This window comes from Spinacia oleracea, chromosome 3 (genome assembly GCF_020520425.1).
Source record: "Spinacia oleracea cultivar Varoflay chromosome 3, BTI_SOV_V1, whole genome shotgun sequence".
In the NCBI taxonomy this organism is placed as follows: domain Eukaryota; kingdom Viridiplantae; phylum Streptophyta; class Magnoliopsida; order Caryophyllales; family Amaranthaceae; genus Spinacia; species Spinacia oleracea.
In genome coordinates this window covers 143,427,703-143,451,758 of record NC_079489.1, presented here as the reverse complement: position 1 = coordinate 143,451,758, position 24,056 = coordinate 143,427,703, and the positions used below count along the sequence as shown (strand labels likewise).

Below are 24,056 nucleotides of genomic sequence, written 5' to 3'. Positions count from 1 at the left end.
TCTTGCAAATCAACAAAATCTCAATTTTGTCATCAAAACATTGAGTATGTTTTATGGCCTCTAACCATTTAAAACATTTGAGTCTATATATGGCCTCTAACCATTTTAGGGAATCTGGGTTTCGTCATAGCTTTCTTACAAGTCACAAACTCATTAATCTATATGATAATAGTTTGACTGCAAGTTGTAGGTTTCTTCACTATTTAATAGAAGAATCTCATAGTTTCATTGACCTGATCTCTATGTTTCTTCACTATCTAATAGAAGAATCTCATAGTTTCAGTGACTTGAATTCTATGCCTACTTGGGTATAGAACATCAAACAATAGAATATCAATAGCCACTTGAAAGTCCTTTGAATATTCTGTTCTCCTTGAAGCACTTGTAAAGTCTTCTAAGAGATATCTATTCTTTAAAGCCACTTCTAACGTCCTTAAAGAATAAGTTCGGATTTTCTGAAGCACTTCGAAAAGCCTCCGGAATGTCCGTTTATGTTTGTTGTTCGCCTCGAAAACTTTCGAGGTCTATTTTCTCCCACTTGTCATTTTGGAAACGAATCTCCAAAAGGACATTATTTCGAGCAAACAAACATTATGTTCTCAAAAATTCGTGGTAGAAACAATACCCTTGTGTCTCATTTGAATAAATCACAATGAAACATATATCTATGCTTGGGCCTTAGTTTGTTGAATAACAAACACTAAGCTCCCACTGAGTTTAGGAACTCTTTAGATATATTATGAAAAGATATTCTGAAATTACTTTTCAATAGCTTTGACGAATTTGGTTTAGTTTGGTGGTAGTTGAGCATTTTGTTTTAGAAATTATAGGAAAAGTCTTTATGATTCATCATTGATCGAATCAAGTACTAATTGACTTCGATCATTCCAACGTAGATATGCCATATCTTATGGACCTAGATTGTGAACACACAATCATTGATGATCATATTTGGTCTCAAGTAATCATGAACATGATCTAACCTAGATCTTTATGATTTCTTGCCAAGTGGATTTTATACTTCTGAATCTTTGAACTAGCCAAACAGATTCAAACTTATATCACATTGAGTAAATAAACCTATATTCACTCAAATCCATGTGAAATAATAAAGTCATAAAATCTTTCTTTAGCTTTGAACTCTATTGTCTAGGCGTTCTAACAATAGTTCATATCTTTTGTTACTTTCAACAAGTAAGACTAGTTGTCTTAAAATGATCTAGAAATCAATCAACTTTCAAAAGTTTATCAAAATAGAGCTTTTTGAATGTTAACTTGTTGATATGGTCTAAGCAACAATGCCAAAGATTAGTGGAACTCAAACCAAGGGGTTGATTTGAACCTAGTAAAGTTCTTTAAAGAGTTGTTTGTTTTAATCAAGCATATTGACTCAACCTGTAATTGACCATTTCATTCAAATAAACAAACAAACATTGTCTTTGTTTTTTCTTGAATGTGAGTCTTTCTGTGTTTGAAAACAGAAATTTAGGTATGCTGATTATGGAACAAAATAGCCATTTAGTTCCAGCCTTTGAAAGGACTTAAAACAAACTAGATGACCCTACAACTAATGTAGCATTGCTATGCTTCATTTCCCACTTGTAGGTCATTAGTGTATCCTAGCTTCCATTGTTTGAGTTATTACCGAAGTAAGAACCTCAAGCGGTATATGATACCAAGGAAGTTTGATTGCTAGGTCACTTCTCTTTAAACATTAACTTTTAGGTAGAAACGGAATCGTAAATTCCTTTCATTTGTTCCTCGTTTTCCTATTTCTTGTACCCTTTCTTATAGTCTTAAGAATTGAATTCTTTAGTGTTGACTTTTATACTTTGTTAGACATGTCCAATGTCACCAACAAGGTTCTTTACCATTTATGTTGAATATTTTGTTTCAACTAGATGATCTTACTAGAAGCTTCTAAAGTTCTCTAAGCATCGATCTATTCGAATGTCTAGGGACTAGACTCATTCGAGAATTAAATGGACAAAGATATTAGGTTGTTAACCATTGGTAAAGCTGAGCGTATTAAACTCAATGCTTTATGATCTCAAAACTACATTGTATTTTGAATTCACAAGCACCAATTGGTTTGCCATTCGATTTTGATATTCGAAAACAACCATAAAAGTCGATATAAGAAACGTACATTTTAAATTGCTCATTTTCTCTCTTATCCGTGAATCGTTCTTGGATTCACTACCAATCGAGGAAATTTACTGTTACCTTTCTAAAAGGATTTATTGCAGTGCAAGATATTTAATTATAAACAATAATTAAAACATACATTGAAGCATGCAAAGTCTAAACATTTATCATGAATAATAACTTGAAATTAAAGCAACCATGCAATTCAAACAAGTTATTAGCATTTTATTCGATTATATTGTTCCGGCAGGTGTGAATAAAATGATTCCAAGACCCTAAAACCATTGAAGAATTAAGCACAGTTTGTCGACTCAATTCTAAAACATTTTAGGTAAGCAAAAGCCTTTTGCTAATAGTCTAGAAACTATTCTTGGTTGATAGGTACGTCTAAGAACTTATTAGGTAAACCTATCGAATTTGCCACGACATAAAAGGACTCCTTACTTATATCGTTGAGTTTCACCAAAACTAACATGTACTCACAATTATTTGTGTACCTTGCCCCTTTAGGACCAATAAGTAACACCTCGCTGAGCGAAAACTATTACTAGATTGATGTAAAGGATGTCCAAGCAAGTGTATATTTTGGCATGGCACCTTTTAACTCAATTTTTAAGTTTGGAACTTAAGGCTCTTACTATGTTGGTTAGATTTTAAGTGAACTAAAATCCTTAATCATGCAACATAATCAAGCTTTTGATCTCATGCATTTTAAGACATATTTAAAACAATAAATAACTTAAAACATGCATAAGATATTTGTGATCTAGTATGGCCCGACTTCATCTTGAAGCTTTGACTTCAAAGTCCGTCTTGAAAATCTCCGTGGGAGGCACCATTTTCTTCAAATAGGATAAGCTATAACTAATTACAACTATTTGATGGTTCGCAGACCATATTTGAATTGAAAAATAACTTTGGTGCTTTAGACCAATTACATTCAAATTAATGGTACGCAGACCATATTTTCTATCCTATTTGGGCCATACTAGTCACTTCATAACCTGCAAAACAGTACATATACAATATATACCATTCACCCATTCATTATCATGAATGGCCCACATAGCTGGTTAGTAAAACACATTATGCATCACGTAAACATTTGCAGCAATTAATCAAGGGCACCAATAATCTACCAATTATTCAGTCCTTATTAATTCTAATCGAGTTGTTTTAACCTTAAGGATTTGTAGACCTAATCAAGAGTTTATGACTAAAAAGCGCTCCCACTCAAACCAATAAATTCATATGCTTTACTAATTTTAAACATAAAATTGTATTTCTAGTCTAACCGGAAACATACAAATTTAATTAAAATTTAAAGCTCATATAAATTTATAATTGAATCCAAAAATTTAATTTAATTTCAGTCGCATTTAAATTAATTCATGATTTTAATTTTAGTAAAATAATTAGAATAATTGGTTTGAGTGCGCGCGCGCGAGATCGCTCGCTGGGCGCGCTGGCTCGCTCGCTGTGCGCGCGAGCCATCGCTCGCTGGGGCGCGACATCGCTCGCTGGGCGAGCGACATCGCGCGCTGCGCGCGCGAGCCATCGCTCGCTGCGCGCGCGAGCCATCGCTCGCTGGGGCGCGACATCGCTCGCTGGGCGAGCGACATCGCGCGCTGCGCGCGCGAGCAGTGCTGGGCGCAGCGCTCGTGGCACGCGAGCTTGCGCTCGCTGCGCGCGAGGCTGCGCGCACTTGTGCGAGGCAGCGCGCGTTGTGGCGCAGCTCGCTTGCTGCCCACACGCGACTGCCTTGGCTCGCCCTTCGCCCACGCCCATTCGTTCATTGCTCGTGGCACACGACACAAGGCAGGGCTGCTGCCTTGTGTTCGTGCACTACGCCCTTGCTCATTGCATTCGTGCCGCACGGGCGACGAGCTCCCTTGCTCGTCGTCGCATGCCCGCATTATACAACACCCCTTAAGGGTAACACGAAGCGTCCATTGCTTCGTGCGTGCAAGTTATTTGAACGAATCGCATAAAATTTAAAATTTATATTTAAAATTAATGACAAATTAATAAATATTATTAATTTCATAATTTTAGGGCGAAAAATCGAAAATTTATTATCCAATTGATTTCCGATTGATATGGATTCAAGTCTAGGTCATAAAAATTTAAAATTTATCGTAAATTTACAATTTTTATGGTGGTTTTTAATCATAGGTTTCTAATTAAATTACAATTAATTATGAAAATCAAATTAATTCTAAATTACTCTAATTTTCAACAAATTAATCATAATTACAAATTAGATTGCATAATTAACAAGACTAGGCATTCAAACTTGTTAAACATATGCAGTAGGTCAATCAAAAATTCAAGATTTATCAACAGGAATCGCAAATATTTAATTTAACATCTTAAATTTACAAAATTTTGCATTCGAAAAACTAAAACCTTCGAAAAGTCATAGTTAGGCTTCGAATTTGAGAATTCTGGGTTCGGCAGAAAAATACTATTTTTGTCAAAATTTTAGAATGCCTTTTACATGCGGAATTGACACAAAAATCACTCAATTCGGATGAGTAATGAAGAAACTGCCGAAAAACTGCGTACATATAATTAAATAAACGCAATTTGCAATTAATTAACAATTACGAAAATTAATCACCCCTTTTAATTTTTGCAAATTTGTAATATTTAACCATGTTCATGCAATTTAGATTATGAAAATAATAAGGGGCTCGTGATACCACTGTTAGGTTATGATACATATGACATTACATAAATCATGCGGAAACAACCATTAACCCAGGACAACATATTATTTACACATAATCATATAGCATAATTTGGATGCATACTCTTTGTTGCGTGCCCTCCCTAGCTGCGCCCGAACCGAACAAGAACAAGTCTTTTAGGACTCCAAGTGTCGTCCCTCCGTAGATAGTCCACAGCACGTCCGGATCCGCCTTAAGATTGACCAACTAGAATCGCCCTTAAGGTACTAGAAAATTTCGGCACTTTTGAGCAAGATGTGTGTTTTAATTTTCTCTCAAAAAACTCACTTTTGAATACTTTGAAACTTATATATAAATTATGACCCCTAGGCCTTTATTTATAGAGTTATGGAAAAGGAATCGTAATCCTAGTAGGATACGAATTAATCGAAATTAGAATCCTACATGAATTCTATTTAATTAATTTATCCAATTAGGAATAGAAACTTAATCATACACTGACTCTTGTAGATTCAGGAATCACGCATTAGCACAAACTCACACACACACGGCAGCCACAAGGGCTGCCCATGCGCGTGCGAGCAGCAGCCCGCGCAGCACGGCCCACGCAGCCGTGGCCCTTGGCGCGCGCTGGGCCTGCCTTGCGGTAGGCCTGGGCGCTGCCTTGGCTGGGCTTGTGGCGCGCATGCTTGCTGGGCGATGGCCCCGGCTTCGTGCTGGGCCTTCGTCCGGCAAGCCTCGTCCGATGCTAATTCGTACGATACGCTTCCGATTAAATTTCCATTTCCAATAATATTTTCCGATACGTACCATGTTTCCGTTTCCGGCAACATTTACGATTTGGATAATATTCATATTTCCGATACGATCCATATTTCCGTTTCCGGCAATATCATCGTTTCCGGAGTATTCATTTCTTGCCTGTGACGATCTTAGCTCCCACTGAAACCAAGATCCGTCGGTTCCGAATATTCATAGATGGAGTATTTAATGCCATTAAATACTTGATCCGTTTACGTACTATTTGTGTGACCCTACGGGTTCAGTCAAGAGTAAGCTGTGGATTAATATCATTAATTCCACTTGAACTGAAGCGGCCTCTAGCTAGGCATTCAGCTCACTTGATCTCACTGAATTATTAACTTGTTAATTAATACTGAACCGCATTTATTAGACTTAACATAGAATGCATACTTGGACCAAGGGCATTATTTCCTTCAGTGTTGTATAGTGCGGGCATGCGACGACGAGCAAGGGAGCTCGTCGCCCATGCGGTACGAATGCAGCGAGCAATAAGCGTGGCGCCCGCGTAAGGCAGTGATGCCTCGGCGTGTGTGCTGCGCGCATGGGCGATGGGCGATGGGGGCAAGGCACAAGCCCAGCGAGTAGGCGTGTGTGGGCAGCGATGGATGCTGCGCCACAGAGCGCTGCCTCGCCCAGCGAGCAGACCAGTACGAGTTGAGCAAGGCGGGCTGCGCGAATGCGTGGCTGGGCTGGCTGCGTATGCGTGTGGCCTGCTCATGCATTGCCTTGCTGTACGATCAATCGAGGGGCGTTGCTGCCTCGTGTACTCGACGGGGCATGGGCGCAAGCCCATGTGCCTTGTCTTGATCCGATTGATGCGCTTTGAATTTAATTTTGAATTTTCTGGGGAAACTATTTTAGGTAATTTTTTAAAATTCGTAATTTTAATTTTTTTCTCGGAATTTAATTTTGAATAATCTAATTATTATAAATTTCATTTATACTAATTATTTTACTAAAATTAAAACCTTGATTAAATTTAAATTTATTTATTTAATTCAACTGAAAATAAATTAAAGGATTCAATTAATAATTTATATGAGCTTTAAATTTTAATTAAATTTGTACGTTTCCAATTAGACTAGGAAATACAATTTTATGTTTAAAATTAGTAAAGCATGTAAATTTATTGGTTTAAGTGGGAGCGTTTTAGTCATAAACTCTTGATTAGGTCTACATTCCTTTAAGGTTAAAACAACTTGATTAGAATTAATAAGGATTGAATAATTGGTAGATTATTAGAACCCTTGATTAATTGCTGCAAATGTTTATGTGATGCATAATATGTTTTACTAACTAGCTATGTGGGCCATTCATGATAATGAATGGGTGAATGGTATATATTGTATATGTACTGTTTTGCAGGTTATTGAAAGTAACTAGTATGGCCCAAATAGGATAGAAAATATGGTCTGCGTACCATTAATTTGAATGTAAAATTGGTCTAATGCACCAAAATTTTTAATTTAAATATGGTCTGCGTACCATCAAATAGTTGTAATTAGTTTAAATTAAAGCTTATCCTATTTGAAGAAAATGGCGCCTCCCATGGTGAAATTCAAGACGAAGTTTCCAATCCATTTTCAAGACAGAGTTTGAAGTACGTTGAAGCTTCAAGATGAAGTCGGGCCATACTAGATCACATTTATATATCTTATGCATGTTTTAAGTTATTTATTGATTTAAATATGTCTTAATTATGCATGCGATTGTGGCTTGATTATGTTGCATGATTAAGGATTTTAGTTCACTTAAAATCTAACCAACATAGTAAGAGCCTTAAGTTCCAAACTTTAAAATTGAGTTAAAAGGTGCCATGCCAAAATAACACTTACTTGGATAAACCCTTACATCAATCTTAGTAATAGTTTTCCGCCTAAGCGAGGTGTTACTTATTGATCCTAAAGGGGTAAGGTACACAAATAATTGTGAGTAAGGAGTCCTTTAATGTCGTGGCAAAAGTGATAGGTTTACCTAATAAGTTCTTAGACGTACCTATCAACCAAGAGTTGTTTCTAGACTATTAGCAAAGGATTTGCTTACCTAAAATATTTTAGAATTGAGTCTAAATACATAATGTGCTTAATTCTTCAATGATTTAAGGATCTTGGAATCATTTTACTCACACATGCCGGAACACATAACTTGAATAAAAGGCTTAATAAATGATAAAGTATGCATGTATGCTAGAATTTAACTTTATTAAGAGAAACTGTGAATGGTTATTTATTTGTTTATTCTTTTTCAATTGTAGTTTTACTATGGCAAACAACAATTCATTTAACATCCGATCAATTCTCGAAAAGGAGAAGTTGAACGGGAAAAACTTCCTTGACTGGCAAAGGAACTTGCAAATAGTTCTTATGTAGGAAGAAAAGGATTATGTCTTGGAAGGGGCGATGCCCGAAGCCGCGGGCGAGGGGGTCACTCAGGCTGCCCTCAATCGTTGGATTGATGCCAACAAGGATGTGAAATGTCTAATGCTTGCAACCATGAGTGAAGATCTACAGAAAACGTTCATCAACTCAGATGCTTTCACGATCATCAGTGAGTTAAAGAACATGTTCCAAGATCTGGCTCGAGTCGAAAGATTCGAGACTCATAGGCAAATTCTTGAGACTAAGCTTAAGAAAGGCGATCCCGTAAGTCCACATGTTCTCAAAATGATTGGACTCATTGAGAATATGAGTCGGCTGGATCAGCAATTCTCCCAGGAAATGGCTGTAGACACCATCCTCCATTCTCTTCATAACGTGTATGATCAGTTCAAACTGAACTACAGTATGAATAGTCTGGACAAAACACTCACTGAGCTTCACGGTATGCTGAAGACCGCTGAAAAGACGCTCAAAAGTGATAAGCAAGATGTGAAGGAATTAATGCCCTTGGTCCAAGTATGCATTCAATGATAAAGTCTAATAAATGCGGTTCAGTATTAATTAACAAGTTAATAATTCAGTGAGATCAAGTGAGCTGAATGCCTAGCTAGAGGCCGCTTTAGTTCAAGTGGAATTAATGATATTAATCCACAACTTACTGTTGACTGAACCCGTAGGGTCACACAAATAGTACGTAAACGGATCAAATATTTAATGGCATTAAATACTCTATCTATGGATATTCGGAATCGACGGATCTTGGTTTCAGTGGGAGCTGAGATCGTCACAAGCAAGTGAATACTCTAGACACGATGATATTGCCGGAAACGGAAATATGGATCGTATCGGAAAATATTATCGGAAATGGAAATATTGCCGGAATCGGAAATATTTCCAGAAACGGAAATATTGTCAGAATCGGAAATATTATCGGAATCGGAAAATAATTCTGGAAACGGAAATATTAAATATTTGTTCGAAACGGAAATTAATTCCGGAATCGGAAATATTAAATATTGTTCGTATCGGAAATGAATTCCGGAATCGGGAATTTAATCGGAAGCGTATCGTACGAATTAGCATCGGACGAGACCCGCAAGACGAAGGCCCAGCACGAAGCAAGGCCATCGCCCAGCGAGCCACACGCACCATCGCACGCCAAGCCTCGACCAGGCCCAGCGCAAGGCCAGGCCCAGCCAAGGCCTGGGGCGCGCGCGCGAGAGCACAGCAGCAGTGGGCCGAGCGCTGTGCGCCTAGCGTGGGCCGCAAGGCTTGCGCGGGTGTACGGTGCTCGTGCAATGCTCGTGCGGGAATCCTAAAGCAATCGCGATTCGAAATATGATTAAATCCTAAAACTATTAGATAATGATTATTTAATAGAGTCCTAGCAGGATTCTAATTAAACTAATTAATATCCTAATAGGATTATAATTCCTTTTCCATACCTCTATAAATAAGTGCCTAGGGTCATAATTTATAGACACAATTGAAGTATTCAAAGGGTAAGTTTTTGAAAGAAAAATCAGCCATACACTTGCAAACACAATAGCCGAAATTCCTAGTAACCTTAAGGGCGATTCTAGTTGGTCTAACTTGAGGCGGATCCGGACGTACTGTGGACTATCTACGGAGGGACGACATTTGGAGTCGTAAAGACTTGTTCTTGTTCGGTTCGGGCGCAGCTAGGGAGGGAACGCTACAAAGTGTATGCTCCTAAATTATGCTAAATGATTATGCGTAAATAATATGTTTCCTGGCATTAAGGTTTTCCGCATGATTTATGTTTTGTCATATGTATCATAACCTAACAGTGGTATCAGAGCCTCTTATTATTTTCATAATCTAAATTGCATAAACATGGTTAAATATTACAAATTTGCAAGAATTAAAAGGGGTGATTAATTTTCGTAATTGTTAATTAATTGCAAATTGCGTTTATTTAATTATATGTACGCAGTTTTTCGGCAGTTTCTTCGTTACTCATCCAAATCGAGTGATTTTTGTATCAAATCCGCATGTCAAAGGAATTCTAAAATTTTGACAAAATTAGTATTTTTCGGCCGAACCCAGAATTCTCAAATTCGAAGCCTAACTATTACTTTTCGGAGGTTTTAGTTTTTCGAACGCAAAATTTTGTAAATTTAAGATGTTAAATTAAATATTTGCGATTCTTGTTGTTAAATCTTGAATTTTTTATTGACCTACTGTATATGTTTAACAAGTTTGAATGCCTTGCCTTGTTAATTATGCAATCTAATTTGTAATTATGATTAATTTGTTGAAAATTGGAATAATTTAGAATTAATTTGATTTTCATAATTAGTTAATAATTTAATTAGATACCTATGATTAAAACCACCATAAAAATTGTAAATTTGTGTTAAATTTTAAATTTTTATGACCTAGACTTGAATCCATGTTAATCGAAAATCAATTAATTAATAAATTTTCGATTTTTCGCCCTAAAATTATGAAATTAATATGATTTATTAATTTGTCATTAATTTGAAAATAAATTTTTTAATTTTTATGCGATTCGCTCATAAAACTTGCACGCACAAAGCAATGGACGCTACGTGTTACCCTTAAGGGGTGTTGTATAGTGCGGGCATGCGACGACGAGCAAGGGAGTTCGTCGCCCATGCGGTACGAATGCAATGAGCAAGGCTATGGTGCACGAGCACAAAGCAGCAGCACAACATGCAACGCGCACTGCCTCGCGCAGCGATCGAAGCCGCGCGCGCAGCGAGCTCTGGCTCGCGTGCGACGAGCGCTACGACTGCATCGAAGCCTCGCGCGCAGCGAGCGCTGGCTCGCGTGCGACGAGCGCTGGTGCGCGCCCAGCGATGGTGAGCAGCGAGCGTGCTTCGATGATGCCTTGCGATGGTGAGCAGCGAGCGTGCTTCGATGATGCCTTGCGATGGTGAGCAGCAGCAGATGCGACGCAGCACATAGGCTGCGCGCACATGGCCAGCGATGGCTGCGTGCGTGTGGCCTATGGCTGTGCGTTGCATGGTGATGTTGCGTACCTTGTGTTACGATTAGATCGTTTTAAAATTATAATTTGAAATTTTCAGTTTATGTAATTTTAATTAATTTTAAAGTTAATAATTTAAATTATTTTCTTGGATTTTAATTTTGAATATTATAATTATAATAAATTTCATTTATTCTAATTATTTTACCAAAATTAAAATCATGAATTAATTTAAATACGTCTGAAAATAAATTAAATATGTGGATTCAATTATAAATTTATATGAGATTTAAATTTTAATTAAATTTTTATGTTTCCGGTTAGACTAGAAATACATTTTTATGTTTAAAATTAGTAAAGCATATGAATTTTTTGGTTTAAGTGGGAACCCTTTTAGCCATAAACTCTTGATTAGGTCTACAAATCCTTAAGGTTAAAACAACTTGATTAGAATTAATAGGGACTGAATAATTTGTAGATTATTGGTGCCCTTGATTAATATCTGCAAATATTTATGTGATGCATAACGTGTTTTACTAACCAGCTATGTGGGCCATTCATGATAATGAATGGGTGAATGGTATATATTGTATATGTACTGTTTTGCAGGTTATGAAGTGACTAGTATGGCCCAAATAGGATAGAAAATATGGTATGCATACCATTAATTTGAATGTAATTGGTCTAAAGTACCAAAATTGTTTTTCAATTCAAATATGGTCTGCGTACCATCAAATAGTTGTAATTAGTTTAATTATTTTTTTTGGTAAGCAAGCAATATAATTAATACCAAACAAACGTCAATACAACCTAACCTACTCAAACTGAGCAGGCAACACTACTAACTGCCACAGCAGCCAACACACAACTAACAACAAACAAACAAGCTACACACAACTACACACACACACCTACACTTCAGATTACAAACTGAGCAACCAACTACTGTCACTCCTGCTCACTTTCTGACTCATGACTACTGTAATGCTAGCTCTCACAATTTGCTTCAAACTCCCCATTACAGAATACACTGTTGGCACAGAATGCTCCCAGAAGCTTTGATTTCTGCTTTTCCAAATCAGGTAAACCAAGGCTGCCACCCCTGCATAGCATACTTGAGTTCTGAATTTAGAAAGTCTCTTCCTTTTAATACCACAGATTACAGTCTGCAAGTTTGTACCAGTAATCTGAATGCCAAGCCAATCAGTAAGCCCTTGCAGACACAACAAACTATAGGGACAATTGAAAAACAGATGCTCATGAACTTCATCACCTTGCTTGCAAATTAAACATCTTGCAGAAGTACTGATCCCCAATTTGGCTAGAGTAGCTATAGTATGCAGTCTACCATGCATAGCCAACCAACAGATAAACCTATGTTTTGGCACATTCAGCCTATTCCAAACCACCTTATCCCACTGAATATGGGGTTTATCACCAATTAGCTTACCATAAACCTGCTTCACAGAATAATATGTCATGTTTTTAAGATCATTCTGAGAATACACTTGCTTCAACTGATCCCTTGTTGCACAAATTCTTCTCCAATACCAACTTGCAGATGCATTAGGTTGGTACTCCCACCAATCCCCATCTTTGATATACACTGAATTAATCCACTTAATCCATATGTTATCCTGTTTATTGGTGATAGCCCACACATATTTCCCCATGCTAGCTATGTTCCAAGTGAGCACATCCCTAAACCCCAAACCACCCTTCTGTTTAGGAGAGCAAACCTTTTCCCAAGCTATGTTACTTGGCTTGCTACTGTATGCTTGTCCACTCCATAAAAATCCCCTACATATTCTTGTGATATCATGGAGTACACTCTTAGGAAGAATGTAAACCTGAGCCCAATACATATGCAGGCTCAACAGAACTGAATTAATCAACTGCATTCTTGCAGTGTAGGACAGATTCCTAGTGCTCCACATTTTAATCCTTGCTGTCATTTTATCCACTAAAACATCACATTGGCCTGCAGAGATCTTTTTAGAACAAATAGGTACCCCTAGATACTTGAAAGGTAGAGCACTCCTAACAAAACCAGAAGCTTCCACCACTCTTGTCACATCAGTATCAGCCATGCCATGGCAATAAACAGCAGATTTACTTTTATTAGCCAGCAGACTAGATGACTTTGCAGGGCAAAAGCTTGAAGAAGGGAGTAAATGGAAGGGTAATCTCCTTTACAGCACAAGATGAGGTCATCAGCATAACAAAGATGAGTGAGCTTAAGGTCTTTACACCTGGGATGGTATTGAATTTGAGGCAACTCAGTCAACTTATGCAGAATTCTGGATAGATATTCCATGCATATAACAAACAACAGTGGTGACATAGGGTCACCTTGTCTCAATCCTCTCTTTGATTTAAAGAAACCATGCATGGATCCATTAATCATAAGAGAAAACATGGGAGTTGTGACACAAGTCATCACCAGCTTCAGAAATTTATCAGGAAAACCTAAAATCTCCAACATCTCTTGAAGAAAACACCAATCAACTGTATCATAAGCCTTCTGTAGATCAACTTTTAACAAGCAGCTTGGCTTAACTGACTTCCTTCCATAATGCCTAACCAGATCCTGAATTACCATGATATTGTGGACAATGTACCTTCCATGCACAAACCCTCCTTGATTCTCAAAAATCAAGTCTGGTAACACTTGTCTTAACCTCCCACACAGCACCTTAGTAACACACTTATACAGTGTATTACAACATGAAATAGGCCTAAACTCACTCACATTTTTTGGACACTTTGTTTTTGGAATTAAGGTAATTACTGTGTGATTAATCTCCTTTCACAGTTTACCACTATTCAGAACATCAAGGACAACATTAATTACCTCATCACCAACAATGTGACAAGCATCCTTGTAGAAAAAAGAACCAAAGCCATCTGGACCAGGAGCTTTAGTACCTGGAATAGAAAACAAAGCATTCTTCACTTCTTCTTTAGTGTAATCAGCAGTAAGAATTGTTCTGTGTTGATCTGTAATCATAGGGCCACTCAACACAATCTCCTTAAACACAGGCTTCCTGTCAACTTGAGTGGTGCCAAGCAGCTTCATATAGTAATCCAAGAAAGCACCAGAAACTGTATCAGTTGTATCTTGCCATTTTCCATGCATATCATGAATGTTGTAAACCTGATTCTGCAAAATTCTGGACTTGATACCTTGATGAAACAATGTAGTGTTTTCATCTCCAGCTTTAATCCAATCTAGCTTGGCTTTTTGTTTTATGAAATCCATGTACACCTCATGATGCTTTTTATACTCCTTAATTGCTTGTAATTGCAGTTCAGCTAACTCTAAATCAGTAGGATTAGAGTGCATAGCTTTCTGAGCCTCCATCAATACTTGATGAGCTTTAATATCAGCAGCTTGGATATCAGTGAAACCAGTTTTATTGAGTTCCTTCAAAGCAGATTTAATATTCTTTAGTTTAGAGACTAGCACATACATCTTGCTTCCAACAATCTGTTAACTCCATACATCTTGAATGATGCTATTAAAAGTTGGAGATGTCTTCCACATTGTGAAGTATCTGAATGGCTTCCTTCCACTTGCAACCTTTGGATACACAGTGAGAAGTCCAGGGGTGTGATCAAACTCACCATCACTCATAAAACACACCTCTGCATCCTTATAAACATTCTGCCAAGCTGGATTAGCCAACACCCTATCCAGTTTAGAGAATACTCTAGCACTACCCTGCTGCTTATTATTCCAGGTGAACATATTCCCCACACACTTCACATCTTCCATACAACAATCCTGCATACACTCATTAATATCAGCAATTTCAGCTTGCCTCACAGGAGCACCAATTCTTTCCTCACTAGTCATAACACAGTTGAAATCACCACACATGATCCAAGGTTCCTGTGTGTTCAAACTCTTTAAATATCTCCATAACTCCAATCTCTGCCTACTCTCATTGAAAGCATACACAAAAGTACAATAAAATCCATCTTTACCACTCATAGGGATGACATGGCAATGAATGAATTGAGTTGTAACAGCTAGAATACTCACAGTAAAACTGCTTGGTTTCCAAGCAACTACAATCCTGCCACCTTTATGGAAACTAACATTCCCAGTAAAACACCAATTTGTAAACACTCTTTGATAAAGTTTACCAAGATTGGTACCCTTCACCTTGTGTTCAAGGAGCCCAACCAACCCAATATCAAACTGCTGAATGAACCTTCTCACTTCATCCTGTTTTCTATTAGAGTTGATGCCCCTTACATTCCAACTAAGCACTCTATCCATGAGATAGTGAAGGGTCCCCCCTTCCACTGAAACCTCCTCCCTGTCCCACACTCACTTCTCCACTAGGCATAATATCAGCATTTTCAGTTATGCCCTCATTCTGCAGAATATCAAAAGGATTTGTAACATGTGTTGGCTCCACAGAATCAACTCTAACCCTAATAGGCCTCAATGCTCTTTGAAATCCCTCTTGATCCACCTCAAGAATTGGCTTCACAACTTGTTGAGGTTGAGCATCCCCTTGCTTCTGTTTCTGAACCCATACTTTCCTGCTTTTACCCTGTCTACAATCTGTTTCAACATGCCCCACCATATTACATTTAGCACATAAGGTTGGTTTCCACTCATACCTCAATTCTACCTTAATCTTCTCTCCATGTTCATTCATGAAATATATGTGATCAGGTAAAGATTCTGCCATTGGAACTTCAACCATTACTCTAGCAAACTGGATTTTATCCCTACAGGTTGTAGCATAGTCTCTCTTTATAGGTTTCCCCAATTGACTCACTATCTTGAAAATGGCTTTCTCACTCCAGTATTTAAAATTCAGCTTCAACTGAATCCAAATTGGAACAACCAGCACCACCTCCTTCTCCATATCAACATCCTGATCCCAAGGTTTCACAATCAATGGCTTATTATCAAAAAAATAGTGACCCTTAAGCACCTTATCTCTCGATTCCATGGATAAAAATCTCACCAGATACACTCCCTTTTTTACCAGCACCACCTTGTCCACTTTCAGACTACCCCAAATCCTCCTAACAAAACCCTCCATCACATTAATTGGGAGATTGGCACCCACAATATAGAAAACAACAGCAGAGTTCCAAAAATCAATCTCACTTTGAATATCATCCAATTCGATCTGAACTAGTGCAATAGTATCCTCAGCTAATACAGATTCCTCATCAAAATTATTATCAACTACTATTTCATCATCAAAAGGTTGTAAAATAGGAACAGAGATCCTACCCACATCGACATTAGAACGAGCACCTGAGCGAGCTTGACTATGCGATCCATGTATGACCTCCATGAACTCATTAAAAGAATGTCGAACCTCTGATTGAACTTGAAGCTGCTTCAATGACGATTTTGGAGTGAGAACCTCATTCTCCAATCCAAAATCGATCGCATCTACTCCCAAAACTTCATCCAACGAGCGCGTTTTAAGAGCTTGCAAGTCTGAAGAAGGTCCTCGAGGTTTTCCAGTTCCATTTCCATGCTTGTTTACCTGAGATTTTGCACCAGTTTTCCTTGCCATGGCGTCGGCGCACGATAGGCTATCATGCACCGAGAGAAACTTGGAGAGAAAGTTTCTCAGGTTTTCGTTGTAACTTAATTAGTTTAATTATAGCTTATCCTATTTGAAGAAAATGGTGCCTCCCACGAAGATTTTCGAGACGGACTTTGAAGTTGAAGCTTCAAGATGAAGTCGGGCCATACTAGATCACATTTATCTTATGCATGCTTTAAGTTATTTATTGCTTTAAATATGTCTTAATTATGCATGAGATTGTGGCTTGATTATGTTGCATGATTAAGGATTTTAGTTCCCTTAAAATCTAACCAACATAGTAAGAGCCTTAAGTTCCAAACTTAAAAATTGAGTTAAAAGGTACCATGCCAAAATATACACTTGCTTGGATATCCTTTACATCAATCTAGTAATAGTTTTCGCTCAGCGAGGTGTTACTTATTGGTCCTAAAGGGGAAAGATACACAAATAATTGTGAGTACATGTTAGTTTTGGTGAAACTCAACGATATAAGTAAGGAGTCCTTTTATGTCGTGGCAAAATCGATAGGTTTACCTAATAAGTTCTTAGACGTGCCTATCAACCAAGAATAGTTTCTAGACTATTAGCAAAAGGTTTTTGCTTACCTAAGATGTTTAAGGATTGAGTCGACAAACTGTGCTTAATTCTTCAATGGATTTTAGGATCTTGGAATCATTATATTCACACCTGCCGGAACACATAACTTGAATAAAATGCTTAATGAACATTGAATTATGCATGCATGTATGCTAGAATTTAAGTTTATTAAGAGAAACTGTGAATGGTTATATATTTGTTTATTCTTTTCAATTGTAGTTTTAATTATGGCAAACAACAATTCATTCAACATTCGATCAATTCTCGAAAAGGAGAAGTTGAGCGGGAAAAACGTCCTTGACTGGCAAAGGAACTTGCAAATAGTTCTTATGCAGGAAGAAAAGGAGTATGTCCTGGAAGAGGCGATGCCCGAAGCCGCAGGCGACGGGGTCACTCAGGCAGCCCTCAATCGTTGGATTGATGCCAACAAGGATGTGAAATGTCTAATGCTCGCCACCATGAGTGCAGATCTGCAGAAAACGTTCATCAACTCAGATGCTTTCACGATCATCAGTGAGTTAAAGAACATGTTCCAAGATCTGGCTCGAGTCGAAAGATTCGAGACTCATAGGCAAATTCTTGAGACCAAGCTTAAGAAAGGCGAGCCCGTAAGTCCACATGTTCTCAAAATGATTGGACTCATTGAGAATAAGAGTCGGTTGGATCAACAATTCTCTCAGGAAATGGCTATAGACACTATCCTCCATTCTCTTTATAGCGGGTATGATCAGTTCAAACTGACCTACAGTATGAATAGTCTGGACAAAACGCTCACTGAGCTTCACGGTATGCTGAAGACCGCTGAAAAGACGCTCAAAAGTGATAAGCAAGATGTGCTTATGGTGCGTGGGGGCAAGTTCAAGAAATCTGGAAAGAAGAGGAATGCTAAGAAAGGTGGCAACAAGGCCAGCCCAACTAAGCAAACTTGAGCCAAGTCTGAAAAGAGGAAGGTCAGTCAACCCACTTCTGAATCCGAATGCTTCTACTGCAAGAAAAAGGGGCATTGGAAGAGAGATTGCTTGAAGCTAAAGGAAGATCAGAAGAACGGAACAGTCGTTCCATCTTCAGGTATTTTCGTTATAGACTGTATACTTGCTAATTCAACTTCTTGGGTATTAGATACAGGTTGTGGCTCACACTTATGTTCCAATCCACAGGGAGTAAGAAGAAGTAGAAAGTTAAGCAAGGGTGAAGTCGACCTACGAGTGGGAAATGGAGCACGGATTGCTGCATTATCTGTAGGAACTTATTATTTGTCGTTGCACTCTGGGCTAGTTTTGGAACAGGAAGAGTGTTTCCATGTTCCAAGTCTTACTAAAAACATCATTTCAGTTTCTTGCTTAGATGGTAAGGGATTTTCCTTTTTAATAAAAGACAATAGTTGTTCGTTTTATTTTAAAGAGATGTTTTATGGATCTGCTAGATTAGTCAATGGACTTTATTTATTAGATCACGACAAACAAGTTTATAACATAAATACCAAAAAGGCCAAAAAGGATGATTCAGATCTCACCTATCTGTGGCATTGTCCATTAGGCCATATAAACTTGAAACGCTTAGAAAGACTTCAAAAGAAAGGAATTCTAGAACCATTTGACTTAGAGGATTATGGTAAATGCGAATCATGTTTACTTGGCAAAATGACAAAGCAACCTTTCTCTAAAGTTGGAGAAAGAGCAACTGAACTATTGGGTTTAATCCATACAGATGTTTGTGGACCAATGAGTACAAATGCTAGAGGTGGTTTCAGCTACTTTATCACTTTCACTGATGACTTCAGTAGATATGGTTATGTCTACCTAATGATGCATAAGTCTGAATCCTTTGACAAATTCAAGGAATTTCAGAGTGAATTAGAGAATCAATTAGGCAAGAAGATTAAGGCACTGCGGTCTGATAGAGGCGGTGAATATCTGAGCTATGAATTTGATGACCATCTGAAAGAATGTGGAATTCTGTCAGAATTGACTCCTCCTGGAACACCACAATGGAATGGTGTGTCGGAACGGAGGAACAGAACCTTGCTAGACATGGTCAGGTCAATGATGGGTCAGGCCGAACTTCCAATAGAATTTTGGGGACATGCACTAAATACAGCTGCACTCACTATAAATAGAGCTCCGTCTAAAGCTGTCGAAAAGACTCCATATGAGTTATGGTTTGGAAAGCCTCCAAATGTGTCTTTTCTTAAGATTTGGGGATGTGAAGTATACGTCAAACGATTAATTTCAGACAAACTTCATCCGAAATCTGACAAATGTTTCTTGTGGGATATCCAAAGGAAACAAAGGGGTATTACTTCTACAATACATCTGAGAACAAGGTGTTTGTTGTTCGAGATGGTGTCTTTTGGGATAAAGATCACATTTCCAAAATGACAAGTGGGAGAAAAGTAGACCTCGAAGAAATTCGAGTCGAACAACAAACTCTAGAGAATGCTCAAGATGACATTCAGGATGAAACTCAGAGATCTTTAGAAGAATCTGGTGAGAATCATGGTCAATCTAGAAATGTTACCCTGTGTAGATCGCAAATATATAGATCTCAACCGGAAAGGTACTTAGGTATTTTGTCGAACGAGAGCTATGAAGTTCTATTACTTGAAAGTGATGAACCTGCGACTTACAAACAAGCTATGACGAGCCCTAGCTCCAAGCAATGGCAAGAAGCCATGCAATCTGAATTAGACTCCATGTCTGAAAACCAAGTATGGGATTTGGTCGATTTGCTAGATGGCTACCAAGCCATTGGAAGCAAATGGGTTTTCAAACTGAAAAAGGACAAGGATGGAAAACTTGAAGTTTTCAAAGCTAGATTGGTTGCAAAAGGTTACAGGCAAGTCCACGGTGTGGATTACGATGAAACCTTTTCACCAGTTACAATGCTAAAGTCTATTCGGATAATGTTAGCAATCGCTGCATATTACGATTACGAAATATGGCAGATGGATGTCAAAATCGCTTTCTTAAACGGCGTTTTAACAGAAACTGTGTTCATGACACAGCCTGAAGGTTTTGAGGATCCAAAGAATGCTAAAAAGGTATGCAAGCTAAAGAAATCAATCTACGGATTGAAGCAGGCATCAAAGAGCTGGAATATACGTTTTGATGAAGCAGTCAGTGACTTTGGTTTCATCAAGAACGCAGACGAATCTTGTGTATACAAGAAGGTCAGTGGGAGCAAAATTGCTTTTCTAGTATTATATGTCGACGACATATTACTTATCAGAAATGACATTCCTATGTGGAACTCTGTCAAGATTTGGCTTGGGAAATGTTTTTCGATGAAGGATCTAGAAGAAGCACAGTACATATTGGTAATCAAGATTTACAGAGATAGATCTAAAAAGATGATTGGACTTAGTCAAAGCACTTATATCAATAAGGTGCTAGATAGGTTCAAGATGGCAGACTCCAAGCGAGGCTACCTACCCATGTCTCATGGAATAACTCTAAGCAAGACTCAGTGCCCAAAAACACTTGATGAGCGTAGACGAATGAATGAGATTCCATATGCATCATTGATTGGTTCAATAATATATGCTATGATATGTACACGCCCGGATGTTGCGTACGCACTCAGTGCTACGAGCATATACCAGTCAGACCCAGGAGAGGCACATTGGACTACTGCCAAGAATATTCTGAAGTACCTGAAAAGGCACAAAGATGACTTCCTGGTCTATGGTGGAGATGATGAAATTATTGTTAAAGGCTATACGGACGCAAGTTTCCAAACCGACAAAGATGATTTTAGATCACAGTCTGGGTTTGTCTTCTGCCTCAACGGAGGTGCAGTAAGCTGGAAAAGTGCTAAGCAAAGCACCATTGCGGATTCTACAACTGAAGCGGAGTACATTGCTGCACATGAAGCAGCAAAGGAAGCTATATGGCTAAGGAAGTTCATAGGTGAACTTGGTGTAGTCCCCTCCATTAAAGGACCAATAGCCCTGTATTGCGATAATAACGGAGCTATTGCACAGGCAAAGGAGCCTAGACACCACCAAAGAGTCAAGCATGTACTTCGTAGATTTCACCTTCTACGAGAGTTCGTTGAAAGAAAAGAAGTCGAGATAAGCAAGATTGGAACTGATGACAACATATCAGATCCATTGACTAAACCTCTGCCGCAGGCGAAGCACAACTCGCACACTGCAGCTATGGGAATCAAGCATATTGGAGAATGGCTTTGATGTCCTTATTTAATGTTTTAAAGTTTTAGAGTTTAAATCTTTGTAAAACATTATCGGTTAATCATTCACAATAAATGAATAGAATTCATTTTTCCATTTAATTTGTGGTTTATTAAATGATGAGTCCCTTCAATTTGAAGATATATTCAAGATAGACTGTCAGGACCAGTCATGTGACTAAGAAATGTCTATCAAGTGAACTTGAATGTCAAAGGTTAAAAATGGTCCATGGTCGGAGTTTTTTATAAAATTGGACGCATAGAAAACGTTAGACGACTAGAATGCAAGATGACTAGTAGTTCTGTTTCTTGAACTATGTGGACATGGCAATGTCATAATCATTTGCATAGATACTTACTTTGAGAAGACTAGTATCGGGCAGACCTATGAAACTTTACTGTAAGAGATGAAAATCTGTCATAACTAAATTTCATTAAAATTATTAGACACTAAATCCTCAATACCTGAGTGATTTGAGATTACTTGTTTGGGAACTTGTTGCTTTGACATTGACCAACCGTCGCACCGTAAAAGGAGGCTATAAAGGCAACGCTCAGGTAATCACCTATCAAACGAAGTCTAATCTCAAGATCGCAAGATTGGGATTGTCCTCCCATAAATCGGGATGAGATGCTTAAAAGTTGTACAAGGCCACTCGGAGAGCTAGAAACTGTAAAATGCATGGCCGTGCTCGGATGAATCATAGGCTATGATTATCTGTTTATTTGATCAGTTGAACTCTGAAACCGAGAAACACCTCTGGACATAATAAGGATGACACCTCTTACCTTATGTTCAAGACCAAGCATCGAGCGACAAAGGAATTAGGAAATGCACACTTGTCCCTAAGGACAAGTGGGAGACTGAAGGAAATAATGCCCTTGGTCCAAGTATGCATTCAATGATAAAGTCTAATAAATACGGTTCAGTATTAATTAACAAGTTAATAATTCAGTGAGATCAAGTGAGATGAATGCCTAGCTAGAGGCCGCTTCAGTTCAAGTGGAATTAATGATATTAATCCACAGCTTACTCTTGACTGAACCCGTAGGGTCACACAAATAGTACGTAAACGGATCAAGTATTTAATGGCAATAAATACTCTATCTATGAATATTCGGAATCAACGGATCTTGGTTTCAGTGGGAGCTGAGATCGTCACAAGCAAGTGAATACTCCGGAAACGATGATATTGCCGGAAACGGAAATATGGATCGTATCGGAAATATAAATATTATCCAAGTCGTAGATGTTGCCGGAAACGGAAACATGGTACGTATCGGAAAATATTATCGGAAATGGAAATATTGCCGGAATTGGAAATATTGCCGGAAACGGAAATATTGTCAGAATCGGAAATATTATCGGAATCGGAAAATAATTCCGGAAACGGAAATATTAAATATTTGTTCGAAAAGGAAATTAATTCCGGAATCGGAAATATTAAATATTGTTCGTATCGGAAATGAATTCCGGAATCGGGAATTTAATCAGAAGCGTATCGTACGAATTAGCATCGGACGAGGACCGCTAGACGAAGGCCCAGCACGAAGCCAGGCCATCGCCCAGCGAGCCACACGCACCATCGCACGCCAAGCCTCGACCAGGCCCAGCGCAAGGCCAGGCCCAGCCAAGGCCTGGGGCGCGCGCGCGAGAGCACAACAGCAGTGGGCCGAGCGCTGTGCGCCTAGCGTGGGCCGCAAGGCTTGCGCGGGTGTACGGTGCTCGTGCAATGCTCGTGCGGGAATCCTAAAGCAATCGCGATTCGAAATATGATTAAATCCTAAAACTATTAGATAATGATTATTTAATAGAGTCCTAGTAGGATTCTAATTAAACTAATTATTATCCTAATAGGATTATAATTCCTTTTCCATACCTCTATAAATAAGTGCCTAGGGTCATAATTTATAGACACAATTGAAGTATTCAAAGGGTAAGTTTTTGAAAGAAAAATCAGCCATACACTTGCAAACACAATAGCCGAAATTCCTAGTAACCTTAAGGGCGATTCTAGTTGGTCTAACTTGAGGCGGATCTGAACGTACTGTGGACTATCTATGGAGGGACGACATTTGGAGTCCTAAAGACTTGTTCTTGTTCGGTTCAGGCGCAGCTAGGGAGGGCACGCTACAAAGTGTAAGCTCCTAAATTATGCTAAATGATTATGTGTAAATAATATGTTTCCTGGCATTACGGTTTTCCGCATGATTTATGTTTTGTCATATGTATCATAACCTAACAAGATGTGCTTATGGTGCGTGGGGGAAAGTTAAATAAATCTGGCAAGAAGAGGAATGCTAAGAAAGTTGGCAAGAAGGCCAGCCCGACTAAGCAAACTGGGGGCACCAAGTCTGAAAAGAAGAAGGTGAGCCAACCCACTTCTAAATCTGAATGCTTCTACTGCAAGAAGAAGGGGCATTGGAAGAGATATTTCTTGAAGCTTAAGGAAGATCAGAAGAACGAAACACTCGTTCTATCTTCAGGTATTTTCATTATAGACTGTATACTTGCTAATTCAACTTCTTGGGTATTAGATACCGGTTGTGGCTCACACTTATGTTCCAATTCGCAGGGACTAAGAAGAAGTAGAAGGTTAAGCAAGGGTGAAGTCGACCTACGAGTGGTAAATGGAGCACGGATTGTTGCATTAGCTGTAGGAACTTATTATTTGTCGTTGCCCTCTGGGCTAGT

At 38.4% G+C, this 24,056-nt stretch overlaps 1 protein-coding gene across 1 annotated transcript; it reads right to left on the bottom strand.

Moving 5' to 3' along the window:
• Window positions 1-11,923: 11,923 nt before the first annotated feature.
• On the bottom strand, window positions 11,924-14,475 carry LOC130470136 (uncharacterized). The gene is made up of 3 exons (XM_056839741.1): window positions 13,855-14,475; window positions 13,253-13,695; window positions 11,924-13,190 (listed from the first exon to the last, which is right to left on the bottom strand). The coding sequence occupies exons 1-3, from the start codon at window positions 14,473-14,475 to the stop codon at window positions 11,924-11,926; spliced, it is 2,331 nt and encodes a 776-aa protein (XP_056695719.1).
• Between the last annotated feature and the right edge of the window lie 9,581 nt (window positions 14,476-24,056).

What these genes read in the sequence shown, in the direction of transcription:
- LOC130470136 (XM_056839741.1), bottom strand. Translation starts at nt 14,475, where the DNA reads ATGTATGTGCTAGTCTCTAAACTAAAGAATATTAAATCTGCTTTGAAG. An exon ending in GTCACATTGTTGGTGATGAG is followed by an intron (nt 13,696 to 13,854) that starts GTAATTAATGTT and finishes TGTGTTACTAAG; the next exon opens with GTGCTGTGTGGGAGGTTAAG. An exon ending in CAAATTCAATACCATCCCAG is followed by an intron (nt 13,191 to 13,252) that starts GTGTAAAGACCT and finishes TGTGCTGTAAAG; the next exon opens with GAGATTACCCTTCCATTTAC.